Here is a 13,385-nt window from a genome sequence, read left to right on the forward strand (position 1 = left end):
CGGGGGGGGGGGGTGGTGGCGAACGCACACCAGGATCCAAGAGCACAACCTGAGCCAAAGCAAAAGGCCCACGCTTAACTGACTGTACCACCCAGGCACCCCACCCCCTTCTTTTTTAAATTAGGTAAAATCGACACATGCTTTATACAAAGTTCAAAAGGCACAAAGGTGTATATTATGAAAAATAAGTCTCCCTTCACCCTTGTTCCCCAGTCACCCATCAGAAATGATGCCACTAGTTTCTTGGGTAACATTCAGAGGCCTCATTCCTTTGACGAGCAGCATAGCTGCCCATTGTATGGATGTACCAAATCCATGCACCAAATTATCTTGGTGTTTCATTAGAGGGACACTTAGATTGTTTCCACCGCTATTACCCACAGGATCTAAATTCCATGTCAGTCTTATCAATTACTTATCACTCTTAACTTTTGTTAGCAATACAGTGTTCCAGATTGTATAGATGCACCATATTCATTTATCCATTTCTCTACTGAAGAGGTTAGGCTTAAATACCGTTGCTCTGCTCCTAGGACACTTACACTATTAAGCACTTCTGCCATTTTGCCCGCAATGCAGTTTCCTCCGTACTCCTCCACTGCACTGTGAGCTCCTCAAAAGCAGGGGAAAGTGTTCCTATTCCTCTTTGTATCCTCATAGCCTAAAACCCCGAATTTGGTCCAGAGTATACATTCACCACGTTTGAGTGCAATAATAATTGAATTGCCCGCGCTGAGTTCTGGAATCGAGTGCCGGGAGGTGGAGCGAGGGGAAAGCCGAGCCGCGTTTGAGCTGTCCCGGCCTCAGAGGGCCCGGAACCTTTGTTAGAAGCCTCATTGTTTCTCAGGGAGCGTTTTAGCCTCAGCGCGAGCCCCGCAGAGGCATGGTTGTTACGCGCCGGAAGTAGCCTGTTACTTTGCAGGAGTCGGTTTTTCCGCGGGGCGGAAAAGGTCTGTCAGCATGTGTCCCTACCATTTCCAGCCCCCTTTCCTTGCAGGACCCCATGAGTAAGCTGTGGCGGCGCGGGAGCACCTCTGGGGCTATGGAAGCCCCTGAACCCGGTAAGCGCGGGTCGATCAAGCAAGTTAGGCGTTCACAGAAAAGGAGTCCCCTTTTTGCTCTTCCGAGCCTCCAGGGTACTTCGCTACAGGTGGGAAGGAGAAAGGCGGGGCTGTTGTTATGGTAACAGCGTGTACCGCGGGAAGAGTGGGGCCCCTCGGGGGTATTGGGTTCTTCCAGGCTCTCGCTGCCCCTCTCTTATCATACACCGTTGACAGGCTCTCCTCACGCAGGGGAAGCGCTGGAATTGAGTCTGGCGGGTGCCCACGGCCATGGAGTGCACAAGAAAAAGCACAAGAAGCACAAGAAAAAACACAAGAAGAAACATCATCAGGAAGAGGAGGCTGGGCCAACGCAGCCGTCACCTGCTAAGCCCCAACTTAAACTCAAAATCAAACTGGGTGGGCAGGTCCTGGGCACCAAGAGGTGAGGCCAAGAAAGCCAAGGTTTTACTTGGGGGACTTTAGGAGCAGGCAGAGATAGAAGGAGAAGCTGGCTGGGCTTTCCAGCAGACAGAGAATGGACACTGACTTCAGGGCCCAGGTGAAGGCAGAACCCAGGAGGGTGTAGGGGAATGCTGGTTGTACAACCAAGCAGGAGGAAAGAACTGCTCAGCTTACACAATGGTTGCTTCTCTGCAGTGTTCCTACTTTCACTGTGATCCCTGAAGGTCCTCGCTCACCCTCTCCCCTTATGGTTGTGGACAATGAAGAGGAACCTATGGAAGGAGTACCCCTTGAGCAGTACCGTGCCTGGCTGGGTGAGAAGAATCTGGAGGTGGGGACACTGGGTTTCTCATTATACCTGGTTAAAGGAAGAGGGTTGGTTCTGAGGAGGGTGAGAATTTTGAGTGTCTCAGTATTAACTTGGCCAAATTAGGGTTCCACATCTGAACAATTCTACTTTTAGCTCTCCAACTTTGCTTTCCAGATGAAGACAGTAATCTGTCCCCCTCCCCACTTCGGGACCTGTCAGGGGGCTTAGGAGGTCAAGAAGAAGAGGAGGAACAGAGGTGGCTGGATGCCCTGGAGAAGGGGGAGCTTGATGACAATGGAGATCTCAAGAAGGAGATCAATGAGCGGCTGCTCACTGCTCGACAGGTAAGTTGGTTCATTCTTTGTTCACTGGCTAAATATATATTGAGAACTTCCCGTGTCCCAAGAATGTTGCTAGGTAGTGGGGATATCAATGGCGAAAAAAGGGAGAAGGTTTCTGTTTTCATGGAGCTGGTATTTGTGTGTGTGTGTGTGTGTTGGGGGGAGAGGAGTAAGTAAGTAAATAAATAATTTTGAAAAGTACAGTTTATAACAAAAATAGGATGATGAAGTAGAAAGTGGTGGGAAGAGACAACACTAGATAGGGAAGGCAGGGAAGACCTCTCTGATGAGATTACATTTCCAATACTAGAGGAGCCTTTCAGGCAGAGACCAGCAGGTGCAAAGACCCTGAGAGTGCAACATGCCTAGTAATGGCCAAGGAGAAAAATAAATGTGACTAAAGCATGAAAAGGTTGCATGCAGGAAAGTGATATATTTGATTTATATTTCAGTAGATTACTTTGGCTTCTTAGTGGAGGTAAGGAGTAGAAGCAAGACCTGCCAGGAAGCTATTGAAGTAGTCCGGCGAGAGATGGTGGTGGCTTGAACCAAGGTGGAATTTGTGGATATGGAGGAAATCGGATGAATTCTGGATATGTTTTGGAAATAGATACTTGTTGGGAGTCAGGGAGCGGCCAGAAAAGAGGAATTAAGGGTAACCCTGAGTTTTGGGCTTGAGCAGTTATCCAGTTGATGCTATACCCCTGAGATGAAAAGATTTTTTTTTCAGGAGAAACTTTATTCAGATCTTGTGTCATGTTAGAATACTTCCAAAATCAAACAGAATTATCAGTCAAATGTTTAACTAGACAGACAAGGCAAAGCTTCAGAAACAAAAAATCTGAAGCAGTTACTTCTAAAAAGCCATCCCCTTAAGTAGCATCACATACTTGTCATAAACCTGTCATTTTCTATTTTAATTTAAAAGAAACAAAAATAGGTTGTGGTTTTTTTTTTTTAATTTGTGTAACGTGTTAGCAAATTGTTTAGCAAAATAAATCCTTCTGATTAGGAACCTAACACATTTAAAGGAAGAAGAAAGACCTCAGATCTATATATACAGCAACACCACTATAAATACACTGCATAGTCACCCTGAGATCTATTTTGTTTTCAATGCATATCAGAGTTTTCAAAAATGACAGCTTCTTGTGACTACATGCTCTCGATTTGCTCAAATGCTCTGTCTGGGTGAGATGCCACTTGTTTAAGAGCAGCTTCTGACTGGCCACATCTATGGATCCGCTGTTAAATCTGTATCACCTCCAGACCTCCTTTCTTCAATCGTAGTATCATCCGATGACATGAAGTAAAGATCCTTTCCCACTGTTTGGAATGAGATGAAAAGATTTAAAACAGAAAACAAAGCAAAACAAACCTCTGGAGAGGTGGTAAACAGAGTTTTGGTACTCAGGGCAGGCAGGAAACATGAATGCTTTTCTTCTTTAGAGTCAAGGTTCTAAGGATGAAAGTCTGGAGATCTGGGAGGAGGCTGTACAAAGGCACCTGGAGAGGGTGCTCATTCCACCCCTTCTCTCAAGGCCCGTGCTCCTCAACACCCTGCTTTCCAGATCCCCACATGCCCTTGCCCCCGTTTGGGCAGACCTCGCTCTCTGACACCACTCGGTCTGTCTCTCCCCAGCGAGCTCTGCTGCAGAAGGCGCGGAGTCAGCCTTCCCCGCTGCTGCCGCTACCTGTGGCTGCGGGCTGCCCGGCCCCGGCCCTCACCGAGGAGATGCTGCTGAAGCGCGAGGAGAGGGCGCGAAAGAGGCGGCTGCAGGCGGCCCGGCGGGCGGAGGAGCACAAGAACCAGACTATCGAGCGTCTCACCAAGACTGCGGCGCCCAGCGGGCGGGGAGGCCGAGGGGCGGCGCGGGGCGAGCGACGGGGAGGGCGGACCGTGGCCCCGGCCCCCATGGTGCGCTACAGCAGCGGGGCACAGGGTTCCACCCTTTCCTTCCCACCTGGCGTCCCCGCCCCCGCGCCAGTGTCTCAGCGGCCATGCCCATCTGGCCCTCCTCCTCGATGCTCCGTCCCCGGCTGCCCACACCCGCGCCGCTACGCCTGCTCCCGCACGGGCCAGGCGCTCTGCAGCCTTCAGTGCTACCGCATCAACCTGCAGATGCGGCTTGGGGGACCCGAGGGCCCCGGATCCCCCCTTTTGGCTACCTAAGGCCCTGACCTAACCTGGACTCTGCGCCCTCGCCCCTGCCCCGTTTTCATTATTTTCCCCACCTTATTAAATTTCATCCGGTGCCTCGACTTGTACAGAGTTGGGGAAATGGGATATGGGCAGGCCAATGCCCCGTACACACATTTTGCCCTCACGGGAGATTGCGTCAACACCTGGGAAACGGCCATTAGGCCGCAAGAAGACTTGGGCGGACTTTTGGGGACCACCACCACCCCCCCCCGCCGCCGCCCCGCCTCTCCGCCTCTTGGCCTCTTCCGGTGGGATTACCTGGCTTGGTCGGGCCTTCGGCGTCATCCCTGAAAGTAGTGCTCAGGCCAATCAGCGGAGACTTTGCTTGTCTGGACGGCCGTTTATTGGCTGATAATGCAGAGCCCGTTCTGTTGTCCATATTGGCTATTGTCGCTGTCAGTCAGGGCCATGGGTCGAACCTTGCCCCACTCTTTGTGTAAGCTCTTGTTGTCTGGGAGAGTGGCGGAGGCGCTGCTGTAGATTGGTCCCTGGGAGAAACCTCTGGTCCGTTCCTATTGGCCCGTCCGCCGGCGGGCATCGCTGATTGGTAGGGCCGAGCAATCTGGGTCCTAGTTGGCAGAGCTCTCCCCGGATGGAAGCTCCGGCCGCGGAGTGATGGAGGCGGCAGCGAAGATGGGCCGGGCAGAGACCATGGCGGTGGCGGCAGAAGTGGCAGGGGCGGGGCGCCTGGCGATAGAGGAGGCTGTGGTCTACAGGGGGCTGTAGGTGGAGGCATGGCTCAGGCCAGCAGCGGGAACGGCAGCGAGGAGGCCTGGGGGGCACTTCGCGTGCCGCAACAGCAGGTATCCCAACTGCTCCAAAAGCCTATCACGACAGCCATTTATTTCTCTTTCCCCTCTCCTTGTCCCTTCCTTTTGGGGGGTTGGGGAGGAACTCACGTAGCCAAAGATACTGTGAAGTTCCTAAATATGTCCCTTCTACTCTTTGTCTAAACTTTGTAACGTAGATGCAGTTGACTTTGCCTGCAGCTTCTTAGACCCCCATCCCGTGGTTGCAGTGGAAGCTTGCAGTGGCTGTCCAGTGACCAAAGGCATAATGAGGCCCAGGGAAGCTCCCTCTGGCTTGCAACAGTTATTTGTGATGTTTTTCTGTGTGCCTATTGTCACAACAGAGTCCGGCAGCGTCTTCTCTTGAGGGAGCAATTTGGAGAAGAGCTGGAACCCAGACTCGCGCCCTGGATGCCATCCTTTATCATCCACAACAGTCCCATCTGGTTGGGAGCACTGCTCTGGGTCTCATATGGCCCTTCCTGAGACCCAGGGGTGGAAAGATCCAGCGTGGGGGTGGGGAGGCAGACCGTGCGGGGGATAATGAAAGCATCCTAGCATTGGAAATTACCTTAAACCCTTTACCCATTGTTTGAGACTTTGAGATAGCTCAGACTGCCCCCTGGCTTCTGCCCAAACACTCCCTTAACAGAAAACACCCTGGGGAGCCAGCCTGAGTGTGAGAGAAGTCTCTGTATGCAGAACTGAAATCCGCCTCTTTCTATGTCCACACCTTGCATCTTGTTCTTTAGACAGATTCTTGTTATTCCAAATCCTCTTCCATGTCAACAACCCTTCAGATATTTGATCACTCCTCTCACTGTCACTCTTCCCCTCCCCACAGATCTCTCTGAGCTCAACTTGGCTCACAGGGTGGGACTGTGTCCCTGCATGCGGGGGGGGGGGGGGTGCGGACAGTGCCTGGGGCTGGGATCTCCTTTGGTTCTAAGTGCCTCCTTGCTCCCAGCTTCGAGAGCTCTGCCCAGGAGTGAACAACCAGCCCTACCTCTGTGAGAGTGGCCACTGCTGCGGGGAGACGGGCTGCTGCACCTACTACTATGAGCTCTGGTGTGAGTCTCCAAGGGGGCTGTTCTTGGGTCCTTCTGCCCACCCTCCCTTGGGCCTCAAAATTCCAACCTTCATGGACCTTTCTCTGCCTGGGAGGTATCTAAGATCCTCCCTCCTCACCCCTTGCAGGGTTCTGGCTGCTCTGGACTGTCCTCATCCTCTTTAGCTGCTGTTGCGCCTTCCGTCACCGGCGAGCTAAACTCCGGCTGCAGCAACAGCAGCGCCAGCGGGAGATCAACCTGTTGGCCTACCACGGGGCATGCCATGGGGCTGGCCCTGGCCCTACCGGTTCACTGCTTGACCTTCGTGAGTGGCTTGAGGCTCTGGGCCCACTGGCAGCGGCCCCTCCCAACCCAGAACCCTGAATCATCCCCACATTCCCTTTTCGGACATTTCAAAGCACCCTTTCCCTAATAGGAAAGGTACCACTGCCCCACCGCTGGTTGCCCCACCAACCATGCCATCTTTCCTGCAGGCCTCCTCAGCGCCTTCAAACCCCCAGCCTATGAGGATGTGGTTCACCGGCCTGGCACACCGCCGCCTCCTTACACCGCAGCCTCAGGCTGCCCCTTGACTGCTTCCAGTGACCGCACCGGCCGCTCCTCTGCTTCTAGCTGCCGTGCCCACTGCGAGGGAACAAATGTGGAAGGTGTTGCCTCCCACGGGAGTGCGCCCCCTCATCAGGAGGGTGAGCCTGGGGCAGGACTCAGCCCTGCCCCCACACCCCCTTCTTGCCGCTATCGCCGCCTGACTGGTGACTCAGGTATTGAGCTCTGCCCTTGTCCTGACTCCAGCGAGGGCGAGCCAGTCAAGGAGGCTAGGGCTAGTGCCACCCCACCAGATCTGGAGGGCCCTTATGTGCTGCCCCTCGATCCTGTACCCCAGGTCTCTCCTGTGGGGCTAGCTTCCACTGAAGGGGACATCCCATAAACAGTTTTGGGAGGGTGGCTGGATTCCTTGCCCACCAGAAACAGCCCGGGGCTCATATCCTCAAGTTCTCCTTCGCCTCTCCCTGCCGCCTCGAATCTGCCTGAAAGGGGTGGAGTCCTGAGGAGAGCGGCAGTGTTTGGGGGACTGTGCTAGCTGTACCCCCAAAAAACATACACAGGAGCCTTTGATCTCATTAAAGAGATGTGAACCAGCTGCTTGTGAATTTGGGTGGACCAGTGCTCAACTTGCTGCATTGCACTTGACCTACTGGATTTGGAGGGGATATGTAATGGCCACTTTTCCCACCCTCCTCTGAAGAATAGTAGGCAGCCCTCAGGTCTGGACTGACTAAGACCTCTTGGTGAGGCAGAGCTGGCAAAAGCAATAGAGCTTGGCATGGTTTTCCAATTTATTTAGAAAAATAGACTCTGAATTCACATTCACCCCAGGGCTATGTGGGATGACAGTAAGGAGACACCTGAGATGAGCTGAAGAGGGTTTGAAGCACTAGTATCTGAGGGCTGGGGGCAGAAGCTAGAGACCTTGTCCTTCTATTCCAGAGTGGGGGCCTGGCACCCCTCTCAGCCTCCCTCTTCAGTAGTCTTCAGCCATGGCCAGTAGGACAAGGCTGGTCCAGCCTTGGAAAGGGCGGCAGCCCATGCCCCGCCCATCCCGGTCACTATACTGCTCCCAAAGGAAACCCGTGGCCTGATACTGCCGCCACACATTGCCCACCACATTGGCACGGAGCTCACTGTGGAGCTTGGCAGCCCGGGCCTGGTGGGGACCCTCCAGATGACCATAGTGGTAGAGAGCCCCTAAGGCTAGGTAGTTGACATTGAGCCACACGGCACCCCGCCAGTAGGGAGGATCATGCTCTGAATTGCGCTGGCCATAAAAGGGGCTGGAGGCTGCAAGGGAGCGCAAACCAAAGGGGCTCCAGAGATGGCGGCTGTCAGCTAGGACATCCAGCAGGGGCCCAAGGCGGGAGGAGTTGGGGTCCAGCAGCCGCAGCAGCATGGGAAAAAGACTGACATAGCCCAAGGCATCCACGTACTGTAAACGAGGGTGGGGCCGGCCCACCACCCGCACCAGCCCCTGAGGGGGCCGAGGCTTCAGCTGCACTGCTCTTGTGTGGTTTCCAAAGTCTGCAAAGACTCCTAGCTCTGGGGCCCAGTGCAGCTCATCCAGGCTCTCTTCTGCCTCCAGTGATGCAGCCAGTGGGCCCAGCTCCGCAGCTGCCTCCGCCTCTCCCAGCTGCTCTGCCAACCGTACCAGCACACGGGCACCCAGTGCCACCCAGCACCGCAGGTCCAGGTGCCGCTCACTGGCTGAAGGATGCGAAGCCCGGGGATAGTCATCCAGCCCCGAAGGCAGTGTCTTAGGGTTCAATAGGGTTGGCAAGGCAGGGTCCCGGCCCCGCCAGCGATAAGACAGTGGCACTGGCCCTGCCTGACTCTTATAGAGCCAGGAGAACCAGGCACGCAGGCGGGGGAAGGCCCTGCGGAGGAAGGCAAAGTCAGCAGGGTCACCACTCTCTAGCATGTGGGCTACAGGCAAAAGCAGGGTTGGGGGATTGGCATGCGCTGCCCTTTGCACCAGGAATTCTGGGGGCACCCGGGCTCGGGCCTCATCCCCCAGCACCTGCTCCCGTCCAATCCAGCCATCAGCATTGAGCAGCCCCAGCCAGTGACCTAGGACCTCCCGCGTAATGCGGGGATCCCACCGCTGGACCACCAGCTGGTGAAAGCCTTCATCCCAAAGGAAGCCTCGTGGGAAGAATGACCGGGAGGGCACTGCCGTGAAAAGAGGGACAGGTGGAAAGAGGGCTGGGTCCACCTTCTGCTCAGACCCCTCAACCCCCATGTCTGCCAACACCAGACCCTGTCCATAGAAGTAGCCAATCCCACCAAGGAGGCCACTGAGGGCAGCCTGACCCAAAGCCTGCTCCTCAGGGCTCAGGCCCTTCCCCTTCAGTTGAAAAGTCTTCTCAAAGTGCTCTCTAAAGGTGTCAGCATGGCTCTCCAGGGCTCGGGTCAGCAGGCTGCCGGCCAGCTGCTCCCAGGGTTGGCTTCCTCCTGCCCGGGCACTGCCCGATTCAAACACCAACTCCACGGAAAAGGGGACTTTCAGTGTCACCTGTTGTATCAAGAATTGCCCTTGTCCCTGTCCTTGCCCACTTGGGCCTTTGTCCTCCCACTTCAGAGATCCTGGCAAGCCGAGATAGCGTTCAGGGGAAGCCCCTGGTGGCCGGTGCTGAAACCAGCTATTTAGGCGACTCTTCACCATCTCTGTCAGCAAGGGAAGTCCTGGGTTGGAGGACCAGAAGACATTGTAGCTTGAAGAGAAGAAGATATGGAGAAAATTACTCAGGAGAATACGGTAAGGATTATAAAGAGAAATAAGATGAGATCAGCAGTCAGAATGGAAGGGTCTTGGCAACGCAGGGGACATGGAGCCTGGTGAGAAGGGAAAAAAATGGTGGAAAGAGGGTAGAGTGGGGCAGATTGAAATCAGGCTAAGTCCACATCCATACCACCCCTACCAGCACCTCCACCTTCTCTCTTCCCCTAGTTACCTGCTGTACTTAGGGGCAGTGTCCCCTGGATTGGTTGGTGCCATAAGTGTAAAACGGAAGTCACCAAGTTCACTGGAGTGCCCACTGATGAATTTCAATTGCCCCTTGGCCCCAACCTCTGGCACTAGGACTTCCTTGCCATCTGTCACCACATAGAAGAACAGGGACACCAAAGGGAGGGTAGAGGTACCTGAAGTCTGGATGACCAAGGAGGACAGAAAAACATAGCATTAGATTAGCAGTACCTCCTGAAAATTCAGCTTTACTGAAAGGGGCACCATGCAGGAGCAACATGGTAAACATACATCTACAGTGTTGAGGGTCAGTGAGGATAAGCACCCAGTGAGATGAGGTATAAAGCTTTGCACAGGGTTCTCTGGGAAATAATAGAATGCTTTTGTGTCATGTACTATACTAAGAACGCTACACATCATTTTCTTTCATTCGTACAATTCTATGAGTTAAGTGCTATTTGCATCTCCATTTTGCAAAAAGGAAACCATGGCTTATGGATAGTAAATAGAGATGGTCATACAGACAAATGTTTAAGGCAGGCAGCCAGACTCAGAGCCCCTGCTGTTAACTGCCACATCACACTGCATTTGCTGGCAGCAAAGAAAGGGTGAAGGGAGTCTGGGCTGGGGGAAGGGTGTCCTGAGGCCCTGACCTGAGGTTCTACAGTCACTCTCCAGCTCCAGTCCCCTCCGTGCTGACCCCCAGGCCTCTTGACGAACTCAGTGGTGAGCCTTAAGGCCCCATCCTGGATGTGTTGCCGCCCGAAGGAGAGACCGTCGTGGAACTCCCAGCCATAGGGACCCACGCCGTCCCCCTGCTCACACGTGTGCCTGAGCTTAGGGGTCCCTGGGGTGGCGCCTTGCTGTGCCCACATCAGTCCTGGGGGTAGAATGGCCACGTAAGTCAAAGAGAGAGCAGGGGACCTGTCCCTCTGGGTCTCCAAGAATTTCAGGGTCATCCCTCCTCAACTCTCCTGAACCACACCCCTCCCCACTCTTGATCTGGCGTGAAGCTGGGGCTCCCAGATTAAGAGTCCGCCTGTCTACCCGCCTGTCCCGAGGCCCAGTTACCGGTGAGGAGGGGCTTCGGGCTGCGGGTCTTCATGCCGAAGTAGACGTGAGGGCGATAGGTGCCCCAGAAGAGGTCCGGGGCCACGGCGGGGCTGGAAGAGTCGGGAGGCAGTGCCGGGGGCGCGGAGTGCAGTGTGACCGCCCGCCGCGCACGGTGCCACGCCAGCAGCCAGCAACCTGACAGGCCCAGGGCCAGAGACAGGACCACGACGCCCAGAGCCGCTCTCCAGGCAGAACCACGGGCCTCGCCGCCCCGTCGTGCGGGACCACCCCGAACCGCCCTTTCAGTTGTCCGCGGTCCGTCTGCCGGCGCTCCGCGGCGCCGCCGCTCGCCCCGAGCCATCCTAGAAGGGAGGTCGCGTTGCGGGAGCTCGGAGAGGCGGCAATGGAGCCCGGGTCCTGCTTTGTCTCCCCGGCTTGCGCGCGGCGCACCGGCAGCCACAGATCTGTCAGCCGAACCTGCCGGCCCGCGCCTCCCGCTCCGCTTCCGCCTCCTGCCGGAAGCCCCGCCCCGCCACGTCCGATTAAGTCTCCGAGTCCCGAACCGCCGCCACCGGCGTGGCAAAGTGCTGGTTGTCTCCAGGGTTAACGTTTCTTTGGCCATCTCACGGATTTCACAAGCTAGTAGAGAAAAGTAATCTCACATTGGCTTTTTTGTTTTTCAAATGACTATATAAAGAACCTGAAACGCCATGCCGAGTGTTTTATTACATGTAACCGCCCCAATCAGGTGGCTGAAAACTGGCCTAGAAAGTTAAAGTAACTTGGCCCTGGCCACAGAGCCAGGAAGTGGCTAGCTTGGAGCCCAAGTGTATCTGAAACAGACTGGATCACTTTGCCCACACCCATGCCTTCTTTCCTAGTTAAGTGGAGTGTGCCAGAGTGGACCCAAGAGGAAGCCTGAGATCTGTTCCAACAGTGTCTTTAAGCGACCCTCTGACAGTTTAGGACTCCTTATCTAGATGAACCCTAAAAGGACCGTAACGGTGGTGCATGCACTTTAAAGAATGCATTTTACCCCCTCTTTTCTACAACCCAGGAAGCACAGAAGCTTAGGGGAAGGATCAATTATATCCAGGTCAGAGAAGGCTATAGGAAGTGGCATCTGCACCTCAGGGGGACCTAGGAGAGTTGACATTACAATTAATGGTGGTTCAGAAAAGCAACTTGGATTCAGTTACTTGTTTCTCACAAACAGCCTGGCATAAAAGGTATTTTCATAAAGTACAAGTCCCTATCATCCTTTAAAAAACCCTACTCAACACCATGATGCTACTCTAGCTATTATCACACCTCCCATCCAAACTCATTATATAAAGTTAACACTGTATGTTGCATGTTCACTTTCTATTTTGCTATAACCTGATATCTGACCACCGCCCCCCCCCCCCCGGCCGACTAGACTTTTTGCTTTTTCAACAATCACCTTCTGACCAATCCCAATGGTCACTCCTGTCTTTACCTTTCTTGCTACCATTGCATCTAGTTCATATCTCTATTGTAGCACTCATTACATACCTGGGTTTCATTATTCATCTTTGTATGCCAGTACTAATCAAAGTTACAGGCACAAGGTAGATAGTAAATATTTGTAAATTCAAGACATGTTTATTGCACACTATGTATCAGGCACTATGTAAAGTGCAGGGGACACAGAAAAAACAGCCCCAACCTCAAGTTCACAGTGCCAGCATTCAATCTATGTTTACAGCAATGTCTGAACCATCCCCATATTTACAGATGAGGACAGTGGTAAAATCTGGCCAGAGATAACAGCCAGTTAACCATCAAGCTGAGGAACTACAATCTAAGCGGGCAGTATCCTTTCGGCTATAGCATAAGGCCTTAGACAACACTTATGCTCACGGTAATGTTCTAGGCGCTCTACAGATACCAACTCATTTAATCCTCTCAACAGTCCTAGGAGATAGGTACTATTATCCCCATTTTACTAGTGAGGAAACAGGCACTGAGACTAAGTAATTTTTCCACAGTCACAGAGCTACTTAGGGACCATGTTAGGATTTCAACCCCAGGAATTCTGGCTCTTTACTACACCATACTCCCTCCTGGTAGGTTGTTTTTTGGTAGTTTCTTTTTTAAAGGGGGAGGGGGGAAAAACCAGCTCTTGAAGATCGCACCCTTTTAAGCAGAGCAGCAGTGTACTAACGCTGTAGCAAAGTCATGGAAAATGTATTTGGCAAAGGACACAAGCAGCCAGTGTCAAGAGATCCTTGATTGCCTAGCTAAGCATTCTGAAGTTCTCTAAACCCGTAGCCATCAACCATTTTTCCTACAATCCGAGGTAAGAATAATTCTACACTGCAACCAAGTACATGCAGATACACACATATATACATAGTTTCTATTTTATATATGTATATTTATGATTATAGGCTGAACAATTTCTTAAAAGAATACTTCCCATTCCTGTGCCATGCACTCTGATACTTTTTGTTCTATTTTACTTTGTTTTTTAAAGGTTGATTTATCCCCCTAAATTGATTTCATGATCCACACCCAGTATGAAAAACATGTTAGGCACAGTGTGAAGCAAGTAGTAGCAAGACATAAAAA

General features: G+C 53.0%; 3 protein-coding genes across 6 annotated transcripts; 2 read left to right on the plus strand and 1 right to left on the minus strand.

Annotated features, from left to right (window-relative positions):
- Positions 1-883: 883 nt before the first annotated feature.
- INO80B (INO80 complex subunit B) lies at positions 884-4,418 on the plus strand. Of its 2 annotated transcripts, none has more exons than XM_031030188.2 (5): positions 884-1,061; positions 1,278-1,485; positions 1,701-1,819; positions 1,990-2,159; positions 3,799-4,418. In XM_031030188.2, the coding sequence occupies exons 1-5, from the start codon at positions 1,004-1,006 to the stop codon at positions 4,327-4,329; spliced, it is 1,086 nt and encodes a 361-aa protein (XP_030886048.1). In that variant the 5' UTR covers positions 884-1,003; the 3' UTR covers positions 4,330-4,418. The 2 variants fall into 2 exon arrangements, with proteins under 2 accessions (XP_030886048.1, XP_006735376.1); XM_006735313.3 differs by having other exon boundaries at positions 885-1,061; positions 1,293-1,485.
- Positions 4,419-4,628: 210 nt separating this feature from the next.
- WBP1 (WW domain binding protein 1) lies at positions 4,629-7,356 on the plus strand. Of its 3 annotated transcripts, XM_006735315.3 has the most exons (5): positions 4,802-5,162; positions 5,492-5,593; positions 6,115-6,217; positions 6,345-6,521; positions 6,691-7,356. In XM_006735315.3, exons 1-5 carry the CDS (start codon positions 5,094-5,096, stop codon positions 7,143-7,145), a joined length of 906 nt encoding a protein of 301 aa, XP_006735378.1. In that variant the 5' UTR covers positions 4,802-5,093; the 3' UTR covers positions 7,146-7,356. The 3 variants fall into 3 exon arrangements, with proteins under 3 accessions (XP_081652740.1, XP_006735378.1, XP_006735379.1); XM_081796614.1 differs by lacking the exon at positions 6,345-6,521 and having other exon boundaries at positions 4,629-5,162; XM_006735316.3 differs by lacking the exon at positions 5,492-5,593 and having other exon boundaries at positions 4,808-5,162.
- Positions 7,357-7,540: 184 nt separating this feature from the next.
- MOGS (mannosyl-oligosaccharide glucosidase) lies at positions 7,541-11,403 on the minus strand. Its single transcript, XM_006735317.3, has 4 exons — positions 10,809-11,403; positions 10,391-10,617; positions 9,724-9,920; positions 7,541-9,483 (listed from the first exon to the last, which is right to left on the minus strand). Exons 1-4 carry the CDS (start codon positions 11,149-11,151, stop codon positions 7,740-7,742), a joined length of 2,511 nt encoding a protein of 836 aa, XP_006735380.3. The 5' UTR covers positions 11,152-11,403; the 3' UTR covers positions 7,541-7,739.
- Between the last annotated feature and the right edge of the window lie 1,982 nt (positions 11,404-13,385).

The sequence above is a fragment of the Leptonychotes weddellii genome, chromosome 10 (genome assembly GCF_054177405.1).
Source record: "Leptonychotes weddellii isolate Sample4059 chromosome 10, ASM5417740v2, whole genome shotgun sequence".
In the NCBI taxonomy this organism is placed as follows: Eukaryota; Metazoa; Chordata; class Mammalia; order Carnivora; family Phocidae; genus Leptonychotes; species Leptonychotes weddellii.